Source organism: Sorex fumeus, unplaced genomic scaffold (assembly GCF_029834395.1).
Source record: "Sorex fumeus unplaced genomic scaffold, SorFum_2.1 ptg000073l, whole genome shotgun sequence".
Taxonomy (NCBI): Eukaryota; Metazoa; Chordata; class Mammalia; order Eulipotyphla; family Soricidae; genus Sorex; species Sorex fumeus.
The window spans coordinates 13,493,109-13,513,284 of record NW_026606130.1 but is presented as its reverse complement, the minus strand read 5'-3'; the positions used below and the strand labels follow the sequence as shown (position 1 = coordinate 13,513,284).

The following is a 20,176-nucleotide window of genomic DNA, read 5'->3' as shown; positions in this document are numbered from 1 at the left end:
CGCCCCCCTTCCCATGAGGTTTTAGTCGCCCCCACACCCCCGGCTCATATCTGCTGTCCACAAGGCCCCCATGTGGCCGCCATCTTTCTATCCAGAGGGAGGAGGGCGGAAGGGAGCAACACCCTTTCCCCTCTGGGCAGAAATGATTGCCTGGATTAACGCATAGTCCTTTCACTTTTCTGCTCCAAGCTGCTGGGTTCTGCATTAAGCCCTTGTGCTTCTGGGGCTGTGGCCGTGCTGGAGAGCCGTTCGTGGGGGGCAACTGGTGACCTCGGTAGGGCGTGAAGGACGGACCGGAACGCCCCCCTTCCCATGAGGTTTTAGTCGCCCCCACACCCCCGGCTCATACCTGCTGTCCACAAGGCTCCCATGCGGCCGCCATCCTTCTTTCCAGAGAAGAGAGGGCGAATGGGGCAACACCCTTTCCCCTCCGGCAGACTTGATGGCCTGGATTAACGCATAGTCCTTTCACTTTTCTGCTCCAAGCTGCTGGGTTCTGCATTAAGTCCTTGTGCTTCTGGGACTGTGGCCGTGCTGGGGAGCCGCTCGTGGGGGGCAACTGGTGACCTCGGTAGGGCGTGAAGGACGGACCAGAACGCCCCCCTTCCCATGAGGTTTTAGTCGCCCCCACACCCCCGGCTCATACCTGCTGTCCACAAGGCTCCCATGTGGCCGCCATCTTTCTTTCCAGAGGGAGGAGGGTGGAAGGGAGCAACACCCTTTCCCCTCTGGGCAGAAATGATTGCCTGGATTGACGCATAGTCCTTTCACTTTTCTGCTCCAAGCTGCTGGGTTCTGCATTAAGCCCTTGTGCTTCTGGGGCTGTGGCCGTGCTGGAGAGCCGCTCGTGGGGGGCAACTGGTGACCTCGGTAGGGCGTGAAGGACGGACCGGAACGCCCCCCTTCCCATGAGGTTTTAGTCGCCCCCAGACCCCCGGCTCATACCTGCTGTCCACAAGGCTCCCATGCGGCCGCCATCCTTCTTTCCAGAGAAGAGAGGGCGAATGGGGCAACACCCTTTTCCCCTCTGGGCAGAAATGATGGCCTGGGTTAACGCATCGTCCGTTCACTTTTCTGCTCTAAGCTGCTGGTTTCTGCATTAAGTTCTTGTGTTTCTGGGGCTGTGGCCATGCTCCAAACTTAACTCTGATTTTCAGGGAGAAAGATTGGGTGGTTTACTTCTCATTGATCACTTTGTATATAGAGAGATGTCGCGCGGCCGCATAAGCGGCCGCGCGGTTTTGAGAAAAAGTCCTCGTTCCCGCATACTCGAGCTGTGTTTGTAGAGGCTTCTGGTCACCAGGGTTCCATCTGGGGGAGGCGGGATGCGGCGCCTACTCCATCTGGAACTTCCCGGTGCTCTCGGCTCTTTTTGGAACCTGTTTTTTCTTTTTTCTTTTCCTCCGGGATCCCGCACCCTCCATGTGTTCCTTCTCTTATTCTGAACGTTTCAAAGATGGCGCTGGGGGGCGGGCTGTGGGCATGACTTCCGGGATCAGAGGTTACCTGGGAGGTGTAGTCCGGCAGATTTGAGAAAAAGTCCTCGTTCCCGCATACTCGAGCTGTGTTTGTAGAGGCTTCTGGTCACCAGGGTTCCATCTGGGGGAGGCGGGATGCGGCGCCTACTCCATCTGGAACTTCCCGGTGCTCTCGGCTCTTTTTGGAACCTGTTTTTTCTTTTTTCTTTTCCTCCGGGATCCCGCACCCTCCATGTGTTCCTTCTCTTATTCTGAACGTTTCAAAGATGGCGCTGGGGGGCGGGCTGTGGGCATGACTTCCGGGATCAGAGGTTACCTGGGAGGTGTAGTCCGGCAGATTTGAGAAAAAGTCCTCGTTCCCGCATACTCGAGCTGTGTTTGTAGAGGCTTCTGGTCACCAGGGTTCCATCTGGGGGAGGCGGGATGCGGCGCCTACTCCATCTGGAACTTCCCGGTGCTCTCGGCTCTTTTTGGAACCTGTTTTTTCTTTTTTCTTTTCCTCCGGGATCCCGCACCCTCCATGTGTTCCTTCTCTTATTCTGAACGTTTCAAAGATGGCGCTGGGGGGCGGGCTGTGGGCATGACTTCCGGGATCAGAGGTTACCTGGGAGGTGTAGTCCGGCAGATTTGAGAAAAAGTCCTCGTTCCCGCATACTCGAGCTGTGTTTGTAGAGGCTTCTGGTCACCAGGGTTCCATCTGGGGGAGGCGGGATGCGGCGCCTACTCCATCTGGAACTTCCCGGTGCTCTCGGCTCTTTTTGGAACCTGTTTTTTCTTTTTTCTTTTCCTCCGGGATCCCGCACCCTCCATGTGTTCCTTCTCTTATTCTGAACGTTTCAAAGATGGCGCTGGGGGGCGGGCTGTGGGCATGACTTCCGGGATCAGAGGTTACCTGGGAGGTGTAGTCCGGCAGATTTGAGAAAAAGTCCTCGTTCCCGCATACTCGAGCTGTGTTTGTAGAGGCTTCTGGTCACCAGGGTTCCATCTGGGGGAGGCGGGATGCGGCGCCTACTCCATCTGGAACTTCCCGGTGCTCTCGGCTCTTTTTGGAACCTGTTTTTTCTTTTTTCTTTTCCTCCGGGATCCCGCACCCTCCATGTGTTCCTTCTCTTATTCTGAACGTTTCAAAGATGGCGCTGGGGGGCGGGCTGTGGGCATGACTTCCGGGATCAGAGGTTACCTGGGAGGTGTAGTCCGGCAGATTTGAGAAAAAGTCCTCGTTCCCGCATACTCGAGCTGTGTTTGTAGAGGCTTCTGGTCACCAGGGTTCCATCTGGGGGAGGCGGGATGCGGCGCCTACTCCATCTGGAACTTCCCGGTGCTCTCGGCTCTTTTTGGAACCTGTTTTTTCTTTTTTCTTTTCCTCCGGGATCCCGCACCCTCCATGTGTTCCTTCTCTTATTCTGAACGTTTCAAAGATGGCGCTGGGGGGCGGGCTGTGGGCATGACTTCCGGGATCAGAGGTTACCTGGGAGGTGTAGTCCGGCAGATTTGAGAAAAAGTCCTCGTTCCCGCATACTCGAGCTGTGTTTGTAGAGGCTTCTGGTCACCAGGGTTCCATCTGGGGGAGGCGGGATGCGGCGCCTACTCCATCTGGAACTTCCCGGTGCTCTCGGCTCTTTTTGGAACCTGTTTTTTCTTTTTTCTTTTCCTCCGGGATCCCGCACCCTCCATGTGTTCCTTCTCTTATTCTGAACGTTTCAAAGATGGCGCTGGGGGGCGGGCTGTGGGCATGACTTCCGGGATCAGAGGTTACCTGGGAGGTGTAGTCCGGCAGATTTGAGAAAAAGTCCTCGTTCCCGCATACTCGAGCTGTGTTTGTAGAGGCTTCTGGTCACCAGGGTTCCATCTGGGGGAGGCGGGATGCGGCGCCTACTCCATCTGGAACTTCCCGGTGCTCTCGGCTCTTTTTGGAACCTGTTTTTTCTTTTTTCTTTTCCTCCGGGATCCCGCACCCTCCATGTGTTCCTTCTCTTATTCTGAACGTTTCAAAGATGGCGCTGGGGGGCGGGCTGTGGGCATGACTTCCGGGATCAGAGGTTACCTGGGAGGTGTAGTCCGGCAGATTTGAGAAAAAGTCCTCGTTCCCGCATACTCGAGCTGTGTTTGTAGAGGCTTCTGGTCACCAGGGTTCCATCTGGGGGAGGCGGGATGCGGCGCCTACTCCATCTGGAACTTCCCGGTGCTCTCGGCTCTTTTTGGAACCTGTTTTTTCTTTTTTCTTTTCCTCCGGGATCCCGCACCCTCCATGTGTTCCTTCTCTTATTCTGAACGTTTCAAAGATGGCGCTGGGGGGCGGGCTGTGGGCATGACTTCCGGGATCAGAGGTTACCTGGGAGGTGTAGTCCGGCAGATTTGAGAAAAAGTCCTCGTTCCCGCATACTCGAGCTGTGTTTGTAGAGGCTTCTGGTCACCAGGGTTCCATCTGGGGGAGGCGGGATGCGGCGCCTACTCCATCTGGAACTTCCCGGTGCTCTCGGCTCTTTTTGGAACCTGTTTTTTCTTTTTTCTTTTCCTCCGGGATCCCGCACCCTCCATGTGTTCCTTCTCTTATTCTGAACGTTTCAAAGATGGCGCTGGGGGGCGGGCTGTGGGCATGACTTCCGGGATCAGAGGTTACCTGGGAGGTGTAGTCCGGCAGATTTGAGAAAAAGTCCTCGTTCCCGCATACTCGAGCTGTGTTTGTAGAGGCTTCTGGTCACCAGGGTTCCATCTGGGGGAGGCGGGATGCGGCGCCTACTCCATCTGGAACTTCCCGGTGCTCTCGGCTCTTTTTGGAACCTGTTTTTTCTTTTTTCTTTTCCTCCGGGATCCCGCACCCTCCATGTGTTCCTTCTCTTATTCTGAACGTTTCAAAGATGGCGCTGGGGGGCGGGCTGTGGGCATGACTTCCGGGATCAGAGGTTACCTGGGAGGTGTAGTCCGGCAGATTTGAGAAAAAGTCCTCGTTCCCGCATACTCGAGCTGTGTTTGTAGAGGCTTCTGGTCACCAGGGTTCCATCTGGGGGAGGCGGGATGCGGCGCCTACTCCATCTGGAACTTCCCGGTGCTCTCGGCTCTTTTTGGAACCTGTTTTTTCTTTTTTCTTTTCCTCCGGGATCCCGCACCCTCCATGTGTTCCTTCTCTTATTCTGAACGTTTCAAAGATGGCGCTGGGGGGCGGGCTGTGGGCATGACTTCCGGGATCAGAGGTTACCTGGGAGGTGTAGTCCGGCAGATTTGAGAAAAAGTCCTCGTTCCCGCATACTCGAGCTGTGTTTGTAGAGGCTTCTGGTCACCAGGGTTCCATCTGGGGGAGGCGGGATGCGGCGCCTACTCCATCTGGAACTTCCCGGTGCTCTCGGCTCTTTTTGGAACCTGTTTTTTCTTTTTTCTTTTCCTCCGGGATCCCGCACCCTCCATGTGTTCCTTCTCTTATTCTGAACGTTTCAAAGATGGCGCTGGGGGGCGGGCTGTGGGCATGACTTCCGGGATCAGAGGTTACCTGGGAGGTGTAGTCCGGCAGATTTGAGAAAAAGTCCTCGTTCCCGCATACTCGAGCTGTGTTTGTAGAGGCTTCTGGTCACCAGGGTTCCATCTGGGGGAGGCGGGATGCGGCGCCTACTCCATCTGGAACTTCCCGGTGCTCTCGGCTCTTTTTGGAACCTGTTTTTTCTTTTTTCTTTTCCTCCGGGATCCCGCACCCTCCATGTGTTCCTTCTCTTATTCTGAACGTTTCAAAGATGGCGCTGGGGGGCGGGCTGTGGGCATGACTTCCGGGATCAGAGGTTACCTGGGAGGTGTAGTCCGGCAGATTTGAGAAAAAGTCCTCGTTCCCGCATACTCGAGCTGTGTTTGTAGAGGCTTCTGGTCACCAGGGTTCCATCTGGGGGAGGCGGGATGCGGCGCCTACTCCATCTGGAACTTCCCGGTGCTCTCGGCTCTTTTTGGAACCTGTTTTTTCTTTTTTCTTTTCCTCCGGGATCCCGCACCCTCCATGTGTTCCTTCTCTTATTCTGAACGTTTCAAAGATGGCGCTGGGGGGCGGGCTGTGGGCATGACTTCCGGGATCAGAGGTTACCTGGGAGGTGTAGTCCGGCAGATTTGAGAAAAAGTCCTCGTTCCCGCATACTCGAGCTGTGTTTGTAGAGGCTTCTGGTCACCAGGGTTCCATCTGGGGGAGGCGGGATGCGGCGCCTACTCCATCTGGAACTTCCCGGTGCTCTCGGCTCTTTTTGGAACCTGTTTTTTCTTTTTTCTTTTCCTCCGGGATCCCGCACCCTCCATGTGTTCCTTCTCTTATTCTGAACGTTTCAAAGATGGCGCTGGGGGGCGGGCTGTGGGCATGACTTCCGGGATCAGAGGTTACCTGGGAGGTGTAGTCCGGCAGATTTGAGAAAAAGTCCTCGTTCCCGCATACTCGAGCTGTGTTTGTAGAGGCTTCTGGTCACCAGGGTTCCATCTGGGGGAGGCGGGATGCGGCGCCTACTCCATCTGGAACTTCCCGGTGCTCTCGGCTCTTTTTGGAACCTGTTTTTTCTTTTTTCTTTTCCTCCGGGATCCCGCACCCTCCATGTGTTCCTTCTCTTATTCTGAACGTTTCAAAGATGGCGCTGGGGGGCGGGCTGTGGGCATGACTTCCGGGATCAGAGGTTACCTGGGAGGTGTAGTCCGGCAGATTTGAGAAAAAGTCCTCGTTCCCGCATACTCGAGCTGTGTTTGTAGAGGCTTCTGGTCACCAGGGTTCCATCTGGGGGAGGCGGGATGCGGCGCCTACTCCATCTGGAACTTCCCGGTGCTCTCGGCTCTTTTTGGAACCTGTTTTTTCTTTTTTCTTTTCCTCCGGGATCCCGCACCCTCCATGTGTTCCTTCTCTTATTCTGAACGTTTCAAAGATGGCGCTGGGGGGCGGGCTGTGGGCATGACTTCCGGGATCAGAGGTTACCTGGGAGGTGTAGTCCGGCAGATTTGAGAAAAAGTCCTCGTTCCCGCATACTCGAGCTGTGTTTGTAGAGGCTTCTGGTCACCAGGGTTCCATCTGGGGGAGGCGGGATGCGGCGCCTACTCCATCTGGAACTTCCCGGTGCTCTCGGCTCTTTTTGGAACCTGTTTTTTCTTTTTTCTTTTCCTCCGGGATCCCGCACCCTCCATGTGTTCCTTCTCTTATTCTGAACGTTTCAAAGATGGCGCTGGGGGGCGGGCTGTGGGCATGACTTCCGGGATCAGAGGTTACCTGGGAGGTGTAGTCCGGCAGATTTGAGAAAAAGTCCTCGTTCCCGCATACTCGAGCTGTGTTTGTAGAGGCTTCTGGTCACCAGGGTTCCATCTGGGGGAGGCGGGATGCGGCGCCTACTCCATCTGGAACTTCCCGGTGCTCTCGGCTCTTTTTGGAACCTGTTTTTTCTTTTTTCTTTTCCTCCGGGATCCCGCACCCTCCATGTGTTCCTTCTCTTATTCTGAACGTTTCAAAGATGGCGCTGGGGGGCGGGCTGTGGGCATGACTTCCGGGATCAGAGGTTACCTGGGAGGTGTAGTCCGGCAGATTTGAGAAAAAGTCCTCGTTCCCGCATACTCGAGCTGTGTTTGTAGAGGCTTCTGGTCACCAGGGTTCCATCTGGGGGAGGCGGGATGCGGCGCCTACTCCATCTGGAACTTCCCGGTGCTCTCGGCTCTTTTTGGAACCTGTTTTTTCTTTTTTCTTTTCCTCCGGGATCCCGCACCCTCCATGTGTTCCTTCTCTTATTCTGAACGTTTCAAAGATGGCGCTGGGGGGCGGGCTGTGGGCATGACTTCCGGGATCAGAGGTTACCTGGGAGGTGTAGTCCGGCAGATTTGAGAAAAAGTCCTCGTTCCCGCATACTCGAGCTGTGTTTGTAGAGGCTTCTGGTCACCAGGGTTCCATCTGGGGGAGGCGGGATGCGGCGCCTACTCCATCTGGAACTTCCCGGTGCTCTCGGCTCTTTTTGGAACCTGTTTTTTCTTTTTTCTTTTCCTCCGGGATCCCGCACCCTCCATGTGTTCCTTCTCTTATTCTGAACGTTTCAAAGATGGCGCTGGGGGGCGGGCTGTGGGCATGACTTCCGGGATCAGAGGTTACCTGGGAGGTGTAGTCCGGCAGATTTGAGAAAAAGTCCTCGTTCCCGCATACTCGAGCTGTGTTTGTAGAGGCTTCTGGTCACCAGGGTTCCATCTGGGGGAGGCGGGATGCGGCGCCTACTCCATCTGGAACTTCCCGGTGCTCTCGGCTCTTTTTGGAACCTGTTTTTTCTTTTTTCTTTTCCTCCGGGATCCCGCACCCTCCATGTGTTCCTTCTCTTATTCTGAACGTTTCAAAGATGGCGCTGGGGGGCGGGCTGTGGGCATGACTTCCGGGATCAGAGGTTACCTGGGAGGTGTAGTCCGGCAGATTTGAGAAAAAGTCCTCGTTCCCGCATACTCGAGCTGTGTTTGTAGAGGCTTCTGGTCACCAGGGTTCCATCTGGGGGAGGCGGGATGCGGCGCCTACTCCATCTGGAACTTCCCGGTGCTCTCGGCTCTTTTTGGAACCTGTTTTTTCTTTTTTCTTTTCCTCCGGGATCCCGCACCCTCCATGTGTTCCTTCTCTTATTCTGAACGTTTCAAAGATGGCGCTGGGGGGCGGGCTGTGGGCATGACTTCCGGGATCAGAGGTTACCTGGGAGGTGTAGTCCGGCAGATTTGAGAAAAAGTCCTCGTTCCCGCATACTCGAGCTGTGTTTGTAGAGGCTTCTGGTCACCAGGGTTCCATCTGGGGGAGGCGGGATGCGGCGCCTACTCCATCTGGAACTTCCCGGTGCTCTCGGCTCTTTTTGGAACCTGTTTTTTCTTTTTTCTTTTCCTCCGGGATCCCGCACCCTCCATGTGTTCCTTCTCTTATTCTGAACGTTTCAAAGATGGCGCTGGGGGGCGGGCTGTGGGCATGACTTCCGGGATCAGAGGTTACCTGGGAGGTGTAGTCCGGCAGATTTGAGAAAAAGTCCTCGTTCCCGCATACTCGAGCTGTGTTTGTAGAGGCTTCTGGTCACCAGGGTTCCATCTGGGGGAGGCGGGAGGCGGCGCCTACTCCATCTGGAACTTCCCGGTGCTCTCGGCTCTTTTTGGAACCTGTTTTTTCTTTTTTCTTTTCCTCCGGGATCCCGCACCCTCCATGTGTTCCTTCTCTTATTCTGAACGTTTCAAAGATGGCGCTGGGGGGCGGGCTGTGGGCATGACTTCCGGGATCAGAGGTTACCTGGGAGGTGTAGTCCGGCAGATTTGAGAAAAAGTCCTCGTTCCCGCATACTCGAGCTGTGTTTGTAGAGGCTTCTGGTCACCAGGGTTCCATCTGGGGGAGGCGGGATGCGGCGCCTACTCCATCTGGAACTTCCCGGTGCTCTCGGCTCTTTTTGGAACCTGTTTTTTCTTTTTTCTTTTCCTCCGGGATCCCGCACCCTCCATGTGTTCCTTCTCTTATTCTGAACGTTTCAAAGATGGCGCTGGGGGGCGGGCTGTGGGCATGACTTCCGGGATCAGAGGTTACCTGGGAGGTGTAGTCCGGCAGATTTGAGAAAAAGTCCTCGTTCCCGCATACTCGAGCTGTGTTTGTAGAGGCTTCTGGTCACCAGGGTTCCATCTGGGGGAGGCGGGATGCGGCGCCTACTCCATCTGGAACTTCCCGGTGCTCTCGGCTCTTTTTGGAACCTGTTTTTTCTTTTTTCTTTTCCTCCGGGATCCCGCACCCTCCATGTGTTCCTTCTCTTATTCTGAACGTTTCAAAGATGGCGCTGGGGGGCGGGCTGTGGGCATGACTTCCGGGATCAGAGGTTACCTGGGAGGTGTAGTCCGGCAGATTTGAGAAAAAGTCCTCGTTCCCGCATACTCGAGCTGTGTTTGTAGAGGCTTCTGGTCACCAGGGTTCCATCTGGGGGAGGCGGGAGGCGGCGCCTACTCCATCTGGAACTTCCCGGTGCTCTCGGCTCTTTTTGGAACCTGTTTTTTCTTTTTTCTTTTCCTCCGGGATCCCGCACCCTCCATGTGTTCCTTCTCTTATTCTGAACGTTTCAAAGATGGCGCTGGGGGGCGGGCTGTGGGCATGACTTCCGGGATCAGAGGTTACCTGGGAGGTGTAGTCCGGCAGATTTGAGAAAAAGTCCTCGTTCCCGCATACTCGAGCTGTGTTTGTAGAGGCTTCTGGTCACCAGGGTTCCATCTGGGGGAGGCGGGAGGCGGCGCCTACTCCATCTGGAACTTCCCGGTGCTCTCGGCTCTTTTTGGAACCTGTTTTTTCTTTTTTCTTTTCCTCCGGGATCCCGCACCCTCCATGTGTTCCTTCTCTTATTCTGAACGTTTCAAAGATGGCGCTGGTGGGCGGGCTGTGGGCATGACTTCCGGGATCAGAGGTTACCTGGGAGGTGTAGTCCGGCAGATTTGAGAAAAAGTCCTCGTTCCCGCATACTCGAGCTGTGTTTGTAGAGGCTTCTGGTCACCAGGGTTCCATCTGGGGGAGGCGGGATGCGGCGCCTACTCCATCTGGAACTTCCCGGTGCTCTCGGCTCTTTTTGGAACCTGTTTTTTCTTTTTTCTTTTCCTCCGGGATCCCGCACCCTCCATGTGTTCCTTCTCTTATTCTGAACGTTTCAAAGATGGCGCTGGGGGGCGGGCTGTGGGCATGACTTCCGGGATCAGAGGTTACCTGGGAGGTGTAGTCCGGCAGATTTGAGAAAAAGTCCTCGTTCCCGCATACTCGAGCTGTGTTTGTAGAGGCTTCTGGTCACCAGGGTTCCATCTGGGGGAGGCGGGAGGCGGCGCCTACTCCATCTGGAACTTCCCGGTGCTCTCGGCTCTTTTTGGAACCTGTTTTTTCTTTTTTCTTTTCCTCTGGGATCCCGCACCCTCCATGTGTTCCTTCTCTTATTCTGAACGTTTCAAAGATGGCGCTGGGGGGCGGGCTGTGGGCATGACTTCCGGGATCAGAGGTTACCTGGGAGGTGTAGTCCGGCAGATTTGAGAAAAAGTCCTCGTTCCCGCATACTCGAGCTGTGTTTGTAGAGGCTTCTGGTCACCAGGGTTCCATCTGGGGGAGGCGGGATGCGGCGCCTACTCCATCTGGAACTTCCCGGTGCTCTCGGCTCTTTTTGGAACCTGTTTTTTCTTTTTTCTTTTCCTCCGGGATCCCGCACCCTCCATGTGTTCCTTCTCTTATTCTGAACGTTTCAAAGATGGCGCTGGGGGGCGGGCTGTGGGCATGACTTCCGGGATCAGAGGTTACCTGGGAGGTGTAGTCCGGCAGATTTGAGAAAAAGTCCTCGTTCCCGCATACTCGAGCTGTGTTTGTAGAGGCTTCTGGTCACCAGGGTTCCATCTGGGGGAGGCGGGATGCGGCGCCTACTCCATCTGGAACTTCCCGGTGCTCTCGGCTCTTTTTGGAACCTGTTTTTTCTTTTTTCTTTTCCTCCGGGATCCCGCACCCTCCATGTGTTCCTTCTCTTATTCTGAACGTTTCAAAGATGGCGCTGGGGGGCGGGCTGTGGGCATGACTTCCGGGATCAGAGGTTACCTGGGAGGTGTAGTCCGGCAGATTTGAGAAAAAGTCCTCGTTCCCGCATACTCGAGCTGTGTTTGTAGAGGCTTCTGGTCACCAGGGTTCCATCTGGGGGAGGCGGGATGCGGCGCCTACTCCATCTGGAACTTCCCGGTGCTCTCGGCTCTTTTTGGAACCTGTTTTTTTTTTTTCTTTTCCTCCGGGATCCCGCACCCTCCATGTGTTCCTTCTCTTATTCTGAACGTTTCAAAGATCGTCTCTCTCTTTTTGAGTCTCGCTAGTGTTTTATCGATCTGTTTATTTTCTCTAAGAAACACCTAGGAGTGGCTGAGATTAGTACCAGGAATTTTTCTCCATTACTTGGAGGCCAGCCACACGTGCTAGGGGAAAAAGAAGCTCAGATGGAGAAAAGAGCACCAAATAAAGGGTGTTGTGAGGATCCTCCCAGGGTGGGAGAAGCATCTGAAAGTAGAATATAGACCAAACATGATTCCTACTCAATGCCTCTCTTGCAAAACACAGGACCCAAAAGAAGAGAGAGAGAGAACAAGGGGGAATGCCCTGCCACAGAGGCAAGGCGGGATGGGGAGGATGGGGGGTGGGAGTGATGCTGGGACCCGTGGTGGTGGAGGATGGGCACTGGTGGAAGGATGGGTACTTGATCATTCTATAACTGAAACCCAAGCACAAGAATTTGTAAGTCTATAACTGTACCTTATGGTGTTTCACTAATAAAAAATATAGTTCTTTGTTTCATTTATCATTTGGACTGTATACTTTTGGATTACAGCTCATTAATTTCTGCTATAAGTCTTTTAATTTCTATCTTCCTAATGTTATGGAGGTATTTTGTGGCCATTAAGTAGTCCATCTTGGAGAATGTATTATGAACACTGGAGGAGAATGTTTTTCAACTTTTGGCAGATTAAAAGCCTTTTATATATCTACTTCCCTCTCTTACATTTCAAAGCCAGTATTTCCTTGCTGATTTTAGTTTCATTGGTCTAACAAGGCATTGTTGAATTATCTAACTACTATTGTCTTGCTGTCAATGTCTTTCTTCAAGTTTATTATTGGTTGTTATTATTAGTTCTAGGCTGGAGCCATAGCACAGCGGGTAGAGTGTTTGCCTTGCACTCAGTCAACATGGCCAACCTGAGTTAAATTCCTCCGCTACTCTCGGAGAGCCTGGCCAGCTACCGAGAGTATTTCACCCACACGGCAAAGCCTAGCAAGATACCCATGACATATCCGATATGCAAAACACAATAACAACAAAGTCTCACAATGAGGACATTACTGGGACAGCTCGAGAAAATCGATGAACAAGGGGAGGACAGTGACAATGACAATGATTATTAGTTCTCCGTGTCTAATATTAAGTATTTTGCAAGCCCCTCACTGGGAGCATATACGTTTAGGTATGTAGTTTCTTCTTGGTTTACATATACCTTGATTGATAAGAAATGACCTTAACTGTCTTTTCTAATGTTTTTCAGCCTGAAATTTATGTTGTCAAATATGTATAGCAACCATGGTGTTTTGAAGGAGTTGTTTGCTTGAATAATTGTTTTCTAGCCTTTCTCTTTGAGTCTGTGTTTGCTCTAATAATTCACATGTGTATCTTGTAGGCAACAGAATGTTGGATTCAATATTTTATTGCATTTTTCCCATCTTGTGTCTTTTAATAAGTGTGCTTATACCATTGACATTTATAGAGAATATTGTCATGTGGTTTTGAGCTTTCTTCAGAAGATCTTTTTGTTTGTTGGGGTTCTTGCCTTACCTTGAGTATTTCTTTCAAAATTGGTTTTCTGTATATGAAATTACTGAGCTGTTATTTATCCTGAATTTGCATGTCTAGCTGGGTAAGCATTCTTTGAGAAACCCCCATTTCATTGTCTTGATTACATCCCACCAGAGGGTTTCATTGGTAGTTCTGCTGTGAATCCAGGGATGCTGTTATAACATTTTAGTGTTTGCTTTCCTGTCCCTCTGGGCCTCCAAAGATTTTAATGTTGTTCCTCTTGAATTAATCTTATATTACTTTTCTGCTCTTGATTTATTTTGAGGACATTTTTCATCTTCTGCTCTTTCTGGTGGTTTTATGCAACTCATCCTCAAGATCAATGGTTCTGTCTTCAGCTGTTGTTACTCTATTGTTGAGGGTGCACATTGGGATTTTCATTTCATTTGTTGAAATTTTCAATGTAATTTCTGTTTGTTATTTGTAGCTTTCTTATTTCTGCTTTTATTTCCTCCTATATTTTATTGTCGGTCTATTCTACTGTTTCTTTCATATCCTTCTGTATTTCATTGGATGGCATTACATTATTTGAGATAATAAACCTCCTCACTCTTCTCTGAATTCTTTAAAAGAGAGTTTATGTATGTAGGAATTCCTTGTTGAGGCTTCAGGACTCTTATCTTATCCACTCCTTGTTGCGGGGTTCTGTGCTGTTTTCCCATGGTGCCTGTGGTACTCTGCAGTTGGTTCTTTCTAATACATTATCAACATCCCCCTCACTGAGAAAAGGGTATCTGGGGAAACTTGCTCAGTGGTGGTCTCTTCTTTCCCCGAATAGGATGTGATGGAGTAAATTAACTAGTGACCATCTGAGTGGATGCCTCTCCAAAAATCACAATTACTTTTGGGAGCAGCCAGACATTAGGGCCCTGCAGCCAACCATGACATGGCAGTTTTGTATGAAACTGCCTCCTGATTCTGACCACAAGGAAATTTTTTCTTTTAATCACATATGGACGTAAGATCTTTTTTAAATCTTTCCTAGGCTTATGTAGTATATAATTATTTGATCTGAGTATAGTTACTGTCCTTGCATTCCTTGGATAAATTCCACTTGATTTTGGTGATTACTTTTTTCCATATGCTATTGGATTTGATTAGCTAAAATTTTTGTTGAGGATTTTTGCATCAATGTTCATCAAGAAGATTTATGGTCTGCAGTGTTTGTTTTTTAGAAGTGTTCTGTCTGCTTTGGTTATTGGTGTAAAGTTAGCTTTACAAAAGGTATTTGGAAGGATTCCTGGTTATTTGATATTTTGGGGGAACTTAATGTTAAATATCAGTAATTGTTCTGTGAAGGTTTGATAAAAACTCTGCAGTAAACCCTTCTGATGAAGAATTAAGTTTTACAGGAAATTATCAACTAAGGTTTCAATTTCCTTGCTTGGGATTGGCCTATTCATGCTTTCTATTTCATCCTCATTCAGTTTTGTGAGATTACTGTATCACTGTATCACACTGTATCGCTGTCGTCCCATTGTTCATAGAATTTCTTGAGCGGGCACCAGTAACAACTCCGTTTGTCTCAGCCCTGAGATTTTAGCAGCCTCTCCTTATTCTTTCTTCCCAATGGTGCCATATTGGAGGCTGTTTCAGGGTCAGGGAAATGAGACCCATTATTGTTACTGATTTTGGCATATCGAATATGCCACGGGTAGCTTGCCAGGCTCTGCCGTGTGGGCAGGATCCCTCTCAGAGAGGGATGGAGAATAAGAGAATACAAGCAAGTATGTTAAAAACCAAACAAATGTGTGCTGCTTTAGGTACATGAGTGGATCAGACTATTAGAGGTTACACGGCCTCATTTGTGGCCATCCACTTCCAGGAGCTTTGTTTTATGGTCTCTGAATCTTGGCTATTGACGGGATTACATGGTGCCAGGGGCAGATTGTGAGTGTGACTGCCAATCTACTGGAAAATGGAGGATATCCGTGGAGGAGACCCAGTCCCGATCCGAGTAGGCTGGGAGATCTCAGCCCCGGGTCCCGCACATCTGGGTTATTCTGCCGGTTCCTTCACGTATGAGGCTCGTCGAAGCATGTGGAGAGTGGCCATGAGCATGACTGTGGCTGGATTCTGGAGGTTTTCGGCTGTTGGTATTCTGTTTGGGAGGGGGGAGAAAACTCAACCCTTGAGTTTGGGAGATTATATTTTCTAAAAATATATTCATTTATTCTAACTTAACAGAGTAGATTTGTTCATAGTAAGCTGTCCTTCTGTCTTGCATTTCTTATGATTCTGCTTTAATTTCTTCTGTTCCGGGCTGATCTGATTTATGTGAGCACTTTTTCTTATTTTCCTCATGAGTCTTATCAAATATTTTCCTTTCTTGTGTATTCTTTAGAAAAACTATTCCTGTTTTTTTTTAATTCTTTGTATTGCTTTCTTTATTATTTTAACACTGATTTCTGCTCTGATTTAAAATCACGTAATCACTTAATCACTTAACTTCCCGTTAGTCGTCGATTTGCTCGAGCGGGTGCCAGTAACGTCTCCATTTGTCCCTGTAGCGTGCTAGTGTAGCCCAATGGCATCTGTTCGCTCCGGGAACATGAAGGGCCTCAAACCGATCGTTCATGATCTTGACGAAGAAGTCTGACCATCTGGAAGGTGGGCGACCATGCAGTCTTTTGACATCCCATGGAATCCAGTCGGTAACAGCTCTAGTCCAGCGGTTGTCTTTAAATCTCATTACGTGACCAGCCCATCTGATTTTCGACACCTTGGCAAATGAGACAGCGTCCCTGATTCTTGATCGTCGACGGATGTCAGAACTCCAGATTCTTTCTCTCATTTGAGTGAAACGTGATATTCCAAGCATACCTCTTTCTATTCTTCTTTGGGAGACCTGAATAGCGTTCTCATCTTGTTTGCGTAGGGCCCAGGTCTCTGAGGCATATGTTAATGCAGGAAGAACAGTGGAATCAAAGAGATGTGCCCGGAGCCAGAGGTTCTTCATCCTCTTAGCTATTTCTTCGACGTTCCTGAAGGCGTTCCAAGCCGCTCTCTTCCTCCTGAGCAGCTCGGGTGACAGGTCATTTGTCATGTTGACCTCTCGACCTAGGTACACATAGCTGTTGCATTCAGAGATGGTCGTTCCATTGAGAGCGAATGGGGCGTCAGGAACAAGGCTGTTTCTCATAAACATTGTCTTCGTAAGATTCAGCTGTAGTCCAACCTTTCCACACTCACGGTCAAAGTCGGCCAGCATTTGTGCCGCTTGGCTGATGTTTGGTGTTATTAAAACAATGTCATCAGCAAAGCGGAGGTGGTGTAGTTGCCAACCATCTATCTTCACTCCCATTCCTTCCCATTCCAGTCGTCGCATGATATTCTCGAGAGTGGCACTGAAGAGTTTCGGTGAAATGGTATCACCCTGCCGCACCCCTCTCTTGACATCAACGATCACTTCTTTGTAGAATGGTGAGATCCTGGTAGTGAATCCACAATACAGCTCACGGAGGATCCTGATGTATTGGGCTTGAATGCCCTGATTGGCTAGGGCTTCAATGACCGCTTTCTTCTCAACAGAATCAAAGGCCTTCTTTAAATCAATGAATGTTAAACAGAGCGGCATCTTGAACTCCCGAGAAACCTCAATGAGTTTGGTTATTGTGTGGATATGGTCGATGGTGCTGAATCCTTTGCGGAACCCGGCTTGCTCGCATGGTTGTCCTTCATCTAGTGTTCTGCCAATCCTATTTAGGATGACTCGAGTGAACAACTTGTAGATAACAGACAATAGGCAGATCGGGCGATAGTTGCCAATGTCATGGATGTCTCCCTTCTTGAACAGTAGTACGGTCCTGCTGGTTTTCCATTGGGACGGAACCTTGCATTCAGACAGGTAGCGAGTGAAGAGCCGAGCCAGTGTATTGTTGAGTACTGACGGCAGGTTCTTCAGGTGTTCAGGTCTGACCTTGTCTGGGCCGGGTGCTGTTTGTTTCTTTACCGACGAAATGGCGTGTCGGATTTTGGAAGGGAGAACGTTGGGAACGACATATCCATCCTGTGGAATTTGGTATGTCGGCAAGTGGACATGGCTATCGAAGAGATTTGAGTAGAAGTCATGGATAATCTTCTCTATTGCTGTTCTGGAGGATGTGATGGATCCATCAGGACGTCGGAGGGCAGTCATCTTGGTCTTGTAGTTGGCGAAGGACAGGCGGGCGTTACGAATACTTTTCCCGGCTTCTGCCGCATCTACCAGTACTTCTGCTCTTTCTCTTTGAGGTCTTCCTTGATCGCATCTCTGCACTGCTTTGCGAGCTCGGACGTTAGCTTGCGGTTGCCTGAGGCATGCGCCAAACCACGCTGGTGAATTAGCTCAAGAGTTTTCGAAGATAGGCGATTTTTTGTGGCTGTCTCTCTCTCGGCGTTCCTCGCACATTCATGGGGGTGCTGAACCAGTCGATCGTATTCCTCGTCGCTGTTGTCATCAATGGCCTCTTCCCATGTTGCCGCAATAGTACCAAAGAGTTCCCAGTTGGTGGTCATTCTGGGAGTTTTTTTTTTTTTTTTGAACTTTGCAGCCCTTTCTCCCTGCTCTGTGAAGTAGAATTTTGCACGAAGGAGACGGTGGTCCGATCCCGTTCGAAATTTTGGGACAACAGCGACATCAGTCAGGCAAAACTGTCGATTGAATATGATGTGGTCTATTTCGTTGTGGAATCATCCACCGGGAGACTCCCATGTCCATCGTTTAGATTCTGCCTTCTGGAACTGTGAGTTACCATGAATGGTCTTGGTCGACATGATGAACTCAGACAGTCTCTCACCCTGTTCGTTCCATTCTAGGCCATGGGTCCCTATTTGAAGTTCTTCAGCTGATTTTCTCGATCCTATCTTCGCATTAAAATCACCCACAATGATCTTGTAGAAGGTGTGGTCTTCTTTATAGAACTTCTCTAGCTCTATGTAGAACTTCTCGGTTTCTCTTTCATCATAATGAGATGTTCGTGCGTAGACAACGAAGATAGAAACTGCAGGCAGTGAGCCACATCTATTTAAATGTAAACGTCCGATTCAGGTTGTTAGGCATTCGAATGAATCAATGCTCTTGGCCAAGTTTGTGTTGACAAGGACACCGACGTCTCCAACATCTCTTTTATCGCATGTTCCAAGTAACAATTCTTCTCCAGTGTCGAAAACAGCATGGTGAGATTCGTGCCTTCTTGTCTCGGTCAGACCAATGATGTCGTACTTGATCATTCGCGCTTGTACCATCAGGTCCTCGATGGATGCATCTGATGCTAGCATACGTGCATTGAAAGTACAGATGATCATTTTTGTCTTCCTTCGTTGTGGCAGCCTAGGTCGGCCTTGAGATTTTGTCGGCCTCTCCTTTCTCATCCTTCTCAGTGCTGTCATGTCGGTGAAGCCTTCAGGGTCAGGTTAATGAGATTTAAAATATCAAATCATAATTAGTGATTTTGGTAATCAATTCACATTAAGGTTAAGTTGTGTGGTTTAAATGTGGATAAAGTTGAAAGTGTTCTTATCAGAATTTAGGGAGGATAGTAGACTGGGCTAGAAAATAAATTTAAATATATTTTAATACCTGAAGACTTATGTGATAATTATAAAGCACAAGTTAAATACATAATAATAAATGGTGGAAAGGAATATTACAAATATATATTCCCCACCATCAAATTGTAGATTAAAACACTTGTGTGGTTTTTATGTCAAGAATTTGGAATATATAGATTATCAGTAAAAGATTATATTTGCTTTCTTTTGCTAAGACTCCTAAGGCCATCTCTCTTTCTACCCCTTTATTATATATATATATCACTTTATTTTTTTATTTTTATTAGTAAGACATCATGAGGTACAGTTGTAGACTTACAAATTTTTGTGCTTGGGTTTCAATTATACGATAATCAAATACCCATCCCTCCACCAGTGCCCATTTCCCACCACCACTGATCCCAGTATCCCTCCCACCCCCCATCGTCCCCACCCCACCCTGCCTCTGTGGCAGGGCATACCTTTTTGTTCTCTCTCTCTTCTTTTAGGTGTTGTGGTTTGCAATAGAAGCATTGAGTGGCAATAAGGTTTGGTCTATAGTCTACTTTCAGCATGCTTCTTCCATCCTGGGAGGATCCTCCCAACAACCTTTATTTGGTGCTCCCTTCTCTATCCGAGTTCCCTTTTCCCCTAGCATGTGTGGCTGGCCTCCAAGCCATGGAGAAAAATTCCTGGTACTATTCTCGGCCATTCTTGTGTGTTAGTCTCCTATTTTGTTACTTTATGATCCCCAGATGAATGCAATCTTTTTATGTCTATCCCTCTATTTCTAACTCATTTCGCTTAACATGATACTTTCCATTCTACCCCTTTCTTTTTTAAATTTTTTATTAGTGAAACACCATGAGGTACAGTTGTAGATTTACGAGAAACTTTTGTAGCTTACTATTGCTGTTAAAAGGGAATTCTCACGGGTAGTTTTAATTATTGTTCTAGGAACCCTGCATGGGAATTCTCCTCCTCGAAGACAGGACATAGACCATGACTTCTTCCTGCTCTTCAGTGTCATAGATGAGAATCTTAGCTGGCATATTAATGAGAATATTGAGTCTTACTGCTCAGAACCTGCTTCAGTAGACAAAGAAGATGAAGATTTTCAGGAGAGCAATAGAATGCATGGTAAATTGGGCAGAGATGGCTGAATCTTAATTGATAGTGAAGACTGATAGGACATCTCCACAGAAAACATTATTTGTTAGGATTTTTCACTTACCTAGTTCTTTTAAATCACAAGAACCATGAGTTATCATTTTTTCATTCCCAATTTTACTAATAAGTATAATGAAATTTTAGGATTTCATTACAAGAAGAAGCTAACAGCTAAAATTCTAACCCTAATCTGTTTCATTGAATACTTATTCTATTTTGTACCCTTTCTCCAAGTATCGACCAGCTTAACATGCTTACTCCAAAAACATCTATAAACATAATATTTGACATAATACCCATTCTCAAAAAGGTGAAACCTGAAAGAATTTTCCTGAGTTGGCCATGTACAAGGCAAATGCTTTACTTGCTCTGGTCCTGAAAATATTTGTCTATAAAGGAACTGATAATCTATACTAAACTAAAGACAAACTACAGACATCAAATTCCCAAGCCATGGGAATGAATTAATATTAGTACTAGATAAAGCAATATTTTGTATTTGTTTAATCAATTACGGAAATAATGTTGTTATTTATGACAATGGTAGCACAAAGCCACATAGTTCTAAGGGTGAGTAAAATCTCAGAGGGTAAGTATAAGAAATTTGGACATTTCAAAAAATATCTTTGGTTTTGGGGCTGGAGCCATATCACAGCGGGTAGGGCATTTGCCTTGCACGCGGCAGACCTGGGT

The 20,176-nt window shown here is 48.9% G+C and overlaps 1 protein-coding gene across 1 annotated transcript in view; it reads left to right on the top strand.

Annotated features, from left to right (window-relative positions):
- HEPH (hephaestin) overlaps positions 1 to 20,176 on the top strand; it is a 244,155-nt gene that overhangs the window by 36,870 nt on the left and 187,109 nt on the right. Inside the window, exon 4 of the mRNA XM_056130041.1 lies at positions 19,271 to 19,453. Coding sequence (XP_055986016.1) covers positions 19,271 to 19,453 — 183 coding nt within the window. The remainder of the gene's footprint in view (positions 1 to 19,270; positions 19,454 to 20,176) is intronic.